The sequence below is a fragment of the Gadus morhua genome, chromosome 4, assembly GCF_902167405.1.
Source record: "Gadus morhua chromosome 4, gadMor3.0, whole genome shotgun sequence".
NCBI lineage: Eukaryota > Metazoa > Chordata > Actinopteri > Gadiformes > Gadidae > Gadus > Gadus morhua.
This window is the reverse complement of record NC_044051.1, coordinates 39308981-39316775: the sequence shown is the minus strand read 5'-3', so window position 1 is coordinate 39316775 and position 7795 is coordinate 39308981. Positions and strand designations below refer to the sequence as shown.

At 46.9% G+C, this 7795-nt stretch overlaps 1 protein-coding gene and 1 non-coding gene across 2 annotated transcripts in view; one reads left to right on the top strand and one right to left on the bottom strand.

Annotated features, from left to right (window-relative positions):
* Positions 1–7795, bottom strand: part of pard3ba (par-3 family cell polarity regulator beta a) — an 88674-nt gene that overhangs the window by 58349 nt on the left and 22530 nt on the right. The window contains exon 3 of the mRNA XM_030354786.1: positions 2012–2192. Within this exon, the coding sequence (XP_030210646.1) occupies positions 2012–2192 (181 nt within the window). The remainder of the gene's footprint in view (positions 1–2011; positions 2193–7795) is intronic.
* On the top strand, positions 2944–3014 carry trnag-gcc (transfer RNA glycine (anticodon GCC)). The gene has a single exon. It is a non-coding gene; the product is annotated as a tRNA-Gly (tRNA).

Here is a 7795-nt window from a genome sequence, read left to right as displayed (position 1 = left end):
AAGGCAAGGGGGGTAGGGGCTGGTGTTTGTCTGTGTGTGCGTGCGCGTGCGTGCGTACATGCGTGCGTGTGTGTGCATGAGTGCCTGAGCGGTGTGTGTGTCTGTCTGTGTGTCGGTGCGTGTTTGTGTGTCTGGCTGCATATGTGTGTGTTTGTCCATATGTGTGTATGCGTATGTAAATGTATAGGAGCTATTCCCCAGCTTACTGATGCAACTGATACAGTAGGACGGACGGACAGACGGACGGACAGACAGACAGACAGACAGACGGACGGACAGACAGATCCCTCGCCAGACTGTAACGTCCCTGACTGTATACGAGTCAATGTTGAACTCCGTAGACAAAAGAGGCTTTGTCATCCCAGAAGCAACTCATGATCTGAATATGAACTCTTGGAAGGAGAGAAGAAAGGAGAGTGGGAGATCGAGGGCGCGAGAGAGACAGACAGACAGACAGACAGACAGACAGACAGACAGACAGACAGACAGACAGACAGAGAAAGAGAGAGAGCGAGAGAGCGAGCAATAGAGAAAGATCAAGCGAGAGAATGCCAAAAGCAGAAGGGAGAGTAAAGATATACTGTGAAAAAAATAATGAGAACAAGCTGCAGAGAGAGAGACGCACACATACACAGACACACACACACACATCAACACAAATGGACACACACGCACACACGCACACCGAACAGACACACACACAGAAACTATGAGACGTGTTGCATTGTTAAGAGTTTCCGGCGCCTTAACAAGGTAACTTCAGAACTTTGGGAAACTTCAGTAAAAAAAAAATGTTGTGTGACTTCAAAAATAGCCGGTTAACAAATTACCATTCAGTGGAATTTATTTTCATAAATTGTGCTTACCCAGAATACCCCTCTTTCACACCACGTTTTCTGTTTCACCAGTAGAATACAGGGAGTGTTGATTGGATATTAATTCTGCAGGTGTTTTACCAGATGTATGTACGGAAACACCTACATCCACGTGCAGACGTTTTCAAACCTGCTCCCTGGATCTATTTTTTAAGATTAGCTCAGTGTGCAAACGATTAAGGTCCAACAATGGCAGGTCACTTAAACGGACTGGTAAATGGAGTTTCATAAACGGTGGCCACTAAAGGCGCTTTACAATACTGCCTAACAATCACCCATTCGTGTTCACATTCACACACGACGGCAGTGTCAACTATACAAGGCGACAGCCAGCTCGTCAGCAGGTGTCTCGCTCAGGGACACCTCGACACTCGAGCTAGGAGGAGCCGGGGATCGAACTAGCAACCTTCTAGGTTACAGCCAACCCGCTCTATCTCCTGAGCCACATGCCACCCAGTTCCACACAAGTCCAAAAGCTACTTGATTACCCCTACAATATCCTCAGTGAAATGACACTGAATTCCCTGGAGGTGGCTTTGGACAGAAGTGTCCCCTAAATGGCTAAACATGAGCTCATTCATTGATAAGTCAACGCATTCGGAGCACCAAGCATCTGCTGCTTACAGCTCGAGTCATCCAAATATTGTTTTTGAATATTCAATACTTTATACAAATGCTAAAGGCAAATTCAAAAAATCCCCACAGGCTCTGGTAACTTTATATCAACATTAAAGGAGCAGTAGGCAATATTTTCTGTAAAATAATGAAGTCAAAAGGATGAAATGGTTCAAAACATGAGGGCCTTAAGACTAGATCAGGCCGTTTCAACCTGCCGGCAATAAAACACTCAATCAGGGCTTGATTTGTGTTTTCCTGGTTTGCTGTCCTTCTCTGCCCAACTATGCAGATCAGCACATGATTGGACATCACCGTTTTGTGGGAGGGGCTTATGGAAGTGTGGGAGAGGGAAGTATTCTTTGCCTTTTTTTTTTAATTATTGTCGTTGAGTGGAAATTCCTCTAAATCTTTAAGGACTTATTATGGAATGTATAATGAATAGAGAGTAACCAATAAACAAAGACAATCAAAAAATCTGAACGGGAGGAAATGGTTGGTTTTCATCGGATGACACTTACTGCTTTTGAGCACGGCTTCGTTGACCTCGATCTCCGCTCTGATTGGCTGCTGCGGCATGAAGTGCGAGTTGTATTGGAGGGGCTCCAGGAACGGGGCGGGACTAGCGTGCCCATTGGAGGAGACGCTGCCTTCGGGACTGGACGCCCTGCCTCGCGGTTCCTCCTCAAACACAGCCACCAGCTGGGGAGGAAGAGGAAGAGGAGACACACACACACACACACACACACACACACACACACACACACACACACACACACACACACACACACACACACACACACACACACACACACACACACACACACACACACACAGTCAAGAAAGTGCCCTGGATGCTTTTTCCATCTCCGTGTGCAAATACACTCAACAAAGACAATCTGGGTGGGGGGGGGGGGGGTGGATTGTGCGGGTGGGTGTGGGCGGTGGGCTTGGTTATGCCGGCAGCACAAACATACACACCGCTTATGCAAGACAATAACAAGCACTTAGGCCCGTACAGGACCGAGAAATACACAGGCAGCCAGGGGAGCTTCTACACACGGTGCCCCCACCCAACAGAGGAGAAGACCTGTGGTGTGGGTTGGTTTATGTGTGAGTGAGTGAGAGAATTAGTGAGTGAGTGAGTGAGTGAGTGAGTGAGTGAGTGAGTGAGTGAGTGAGTGAGGACTGTGTATGAGAGACTGAGTGCATGAGTGAGTGGGTGAGTGTGTGTGATAGCGTGAGTGAGTGTGTGTGAAAGAATGAGTGTGTGTGAATGAGTGAGTGACTGAGTTTGAGTGAATGAGTGAGTGACTGAGTTTGAGTGAATGAGTGACTGACTGAGTTTGAGTGAATGAGTGACTGAGTGTGCGTGAGAGACTGAGTGAGTGAGCGAGTGAGAGGAGCCACAGCAACACACCGGTATTTTGAGGGGGCCTGTCAGAGCATGTAAGCATTGGTGGTTCAGTGGTAGAATTCTCGCCTGCCACGCGGGAGGCCCGGGTTCGATTCCCGGCCAATGCACACACAAACTTTTGATTTTACAAAAGCCGAGCCTGAGAGAATGAGTGAATGAGTGTGAGAGAATGAGTGAGTGACTCAGTGACTGAGTTTGAGTGAGTGTGTGTGAGTGAGAGCGAGCCCCAATAGGTTAATGGTCCGCTCCAATCAGATCACTCAGGTCCTAATCAAGTCTAACAGAGCTGCAGTGTGGATTAACATTGTTGATGAATGCTTCAGGTCCGTTTAACCATCGGTCCATGAATCAATGGATCAATGAATAAATGAATAAATTATGACTCATTTAGAAATTAACTATGGCCTAAAGTGACAAGTTAAAGTACTGAAAGTATTGATTGTATAATTGAAGGACGACAAAAAGCACATGCATTTTCAAAGTTATAAGCAACTCATCTTGACACATTGGACTTGATTAATGACTAAAACATGTAATCAATTTTAATTTCAAGTACTAGAGGACCCGCGTCTTCTACTCGACCGTAGACATCTTGCAATAAATTAATTATGTGGAAATCGAACCCATAACTTTTTTCTGGGAGTCACTACACTACTATGCACCATACTCAATGTTAGACATTAGGTGTGTTTACAAAGTAATCGCAAATTAACATTTTCAAAAAATGTGCAAACAAATATTTTATGCATGATTCCATCCCCTGTGAAACACCCAATGTGTAAAACAACAAGATGTCTCATCAAGATAAAAAAAAAATCAGCAAAGATTGAATTTCTGCTTGTTTCCATCCCCTTATTCTCTGTGAATATAAAGAGGTGTTTTAATGAAGATAAGCAGTAGCTAATCCTTCAGTCAGGTGCCATTTTGCTCCCACAGAAGAAGAAGGTGAACAAGATGGCTTACTCAAAAGAGCGTCCATTGGATAATGAGAGGGTCAGTCAAACCTCAAGCCAAGGAAACCAAGGCTTTGTGACGGAGAGCCTGACAGACTTTATGAATGAATACCAGCACTTTCTCTGGAGGTTCACCTCTCTGCGACACCTCTACCATCTCAGTTTCATCTTGTTTTGCCTGTCCATTCTCTCCTCTCCCCTTACCCTGGGAACCGGCAAAACCAGAACCCGAAACCTGGCCGACTTCCCCCAACACGACCCGACGCGAAAGACAACAAGCGGACCCCACAACGGTCACAAGACAAGATTTATGGCTGGGTCCCGACACACACACGCACACACACACACACACACACACACACACACACACACATGCCCGTACGCACACACACACTTGTCCACACGCACACACACAAACACCCACACACTTGTCCACACGCACACACACACACAGTCACATACACCAGGTGTATGTAGGAACGAAAGCCACGGTCAAATGAGATGCGACAGGACGATGAGGAGCTGTCAAACACAATGACACGCCGGTCCGACAGGGGGGGGGGGGGGGGGGAGGAAGGGGTGAGGACGGGGGAGGGACTGAGGCGAGAAGTCAACAAACAATTAGAATTTAAGAAGGCGCAAGACAGCGGACGGATGGGACAGGTGTGTGCGCGCGCGTGTGTGTGTGTGTGTGTGTGTGTGTGTGTGTGTGTGTGTGTGTGTGTGTGCGTTATTACAGCGCTTCTGGGGAAGGAAATGACCGTTTAACGGGAGAACGGAACGGGGGATTCAGACTGAAGACGACGAGGGGGAGGAGCGGGAGGAAATAAAACACGACTCGGCCCGGTAGTACAACCCCTAGAACCACACTGTGTGCGTTTGTCGTCCGACGGGCTTGTTTGTGTGCTCATGTTTTCTCTCCATTTCCTCTCCGACTTCATCACTTTAATTCCCAGAACTCATCTTCCAAGAACGTACACACACACACACACACACACACACACACACACACACACACACACACACACACACACACACACACACACACACACACACACACACACACACACACACACACACACACACACACACACACACACTCCAGGGCAACGACATTCGAGTCGGTCAAGACTGGATCAATCACAACAGAAGCGCCAACAGAACTGTTGGCAAACCTACACAAACGCACAGAACACACACAAACGCACATAAACGCCAATAAAGTGCACACACACACACGCCCACACACCCATGTATACACAGACACACACAAATTTAGACCAACATAAACACTCACAACCTTTCACACGCACACACTTGAATAAAAGACCTCACACACAAACTCACACATACACGCACAAACACGCCAACACACACAAATAAACCAGTGTGTGTCCTGGGAGGAGAGCGCCCTTGTGTGTGTGGCAGCAGCAGCAGCGCTGCTCATCATCGCCTGTCCGTGATTAGATTGGCGGTTCCCGCGCGCCGGCGTGTTATTAAAGCGCCGTTGGCTCGGCGCTAGCTTCCAGCAGCTCACCGCTGAAATGAACTGAATCCATCTTACAGCGCCGCCGCAGCCGCCGCGCGGTTTCATATGAAAAACACACGGAGGACAGGGCTGGGGTGGGGGGGGTTACTTATACCACACACACACACACACACACAAGGCCGCCTGTCATGATGTGCGCACAAACACACACATGGCAAGCAGTCACAATGTGCACACACACACACGACAACCTGTCATGATGTGCACACACACACACACACACACACACACACACACCCTGCCTGTCATGATGTGCGCACACACACCCTGCCTGTCATGATGTGCGCACACACACCCTGCCTGTCATGATGTGCGCGCACACACACACACACACACATCTCTGTCTGTGTACAGACGCATGCACACACATAGGCATGTTTGCACTCGGGCGCATAAAGCACGTTATACAAACCATCCCTTTAGGACAGCAATTAACACATGCCCACGCATCCACATACAAAAAAAAAAGACTTGATACATGCTCACTAGCACCACAGATTCACAAGTTAATGAAGTAACCTACACAAGAATGGGGGGAGGGTGTGTGTGTGTGTGTGTGTGTGTGTGTGTGTGTGTGTGTGTGTGTGTGTGTGTGTGTGTGTGTGTGTTCACACCTCCCGCTGACAGGGGAGCAAGTGAGGTGAGAGAGTTAGCGATAGCATCAGGAAATGCTAATGGGGGATCTTTAAAAGATAATTACGCTGATGATTTTATCCCTCGAATGTTCTGCCGATACAGTCCCAGATGTCTGGCAGAGCGAGACTATAGGAAGCCTGAGGCGTGTGTGTGTGTGGCCATAGCCCGTGTACCGCGAGAATCAGTATCAATATTAATATCAAACCGAAGAAACACAAAGAAATGCTGGTAAAAATACGGACTTTTTTTTTTTCATTTTGACTTTACACTCGGAATAACTTAAAAGTGTAAAAGAGATGTGGGTCTACCAAAATATTAAAAGTAAGAGAGGCTTTAGGGGTCATGCTTGGTTTGATAAACAGTGCTGGACCGAACGCAAGCTAGCTGAAAAATATATCAAGCCCTAGGAAAATCCAAACTGAGAGACAGCAGAAGAAAAAAAGACAAAAACAGTTAATTTGAGGTTTCAACATTTCAGCCCTTCGAGGGGAATGATCTTTTTTCGGTCTATAAGTGGATCAATAACGCAACACCGATATTATTGTTGCTAGGCTACACTCCCTTTTATCCAAGTCTGCGGTTGGAGTCAGTGCCGAGGCTAGCTAGTTAGCACGGTGCCAATACTTCACAGCGGGGGCTATATGTGTTTGTGTACATAGAGTGTTGATTGCTAAAGTTTTCACACTGCAGCAGTCATCACGACGAGAAAGAGCTAAATCTGCCAGGGCGGGAAAAACGCTTGGTCATCGTTTCCGTCGAGTTCCGTTTTTCAGCCAAAATTGGCGATCTCAGAAGAAGCAGTTATTGCAGTTGAGCAACAGATTTTAGATTTAGAACTCATCCCACTCTTTTGCAATCAGCCTCCAGAGTTAAAAATATAATGAAAAAGTGCCTAACAAAACTAAATAATGGAATGAACCGGAAATTATGTGATTATTTTACTTTCCAAAATCGTTGTGCTGTGAAACCGACATCTCTAAAGTCTAATAACACTGTCAGTTTGGCGAACAGGAACCAAAACACAGATACGGCCGCCGCGACTCGTGATTATAGATAATAATGATGGATTATACAGAAGAGACAACCAGGTAGGAACGACGTGCAATTCATTTCATATCAAGGCAAGAAAAAAATAAACGCGATCAAAATGGGAGGTTTGAAATTGGAACCCGCCGAATTATTACGACGGGACGTTTTCGATCAGGATTGACGCACACACACACACACACACACACACACACAGCGGTCACACTCGAAAAACACACACACACACAAACATGCAACAGTCACACCCGACGAACACGCGCACACACACACACACACACACACCGGTCACACATGACAAACACACACACACACACAAACGGTATTTAGGGGAGATTGTTTCGTACCCTCTCTTTGTGATTAGTATGCAGGGGGATCAAATTGGCTTGTGATTCGTCCCCGGTGCGTCGGAGAGGGGGACCGTTGATTTCAGGCCCGGGGAGCTGCCGCGGCCAGCACCAGTGAATAACATGACCCCTCGTTAGCATAATGCACGCGCAATACACACACACACACACACACACACACACACACAATACAAAACACACCCACACACACACACACAGACACACATGCCAGAATCCAACCATACACACTCATGCATGTCCAATACCACACACACAAAGACACACACACACACACACGAAGACACAGAGATAGACCCACACACACACACAATATAAAACACAAAACCGTGCACGCATAC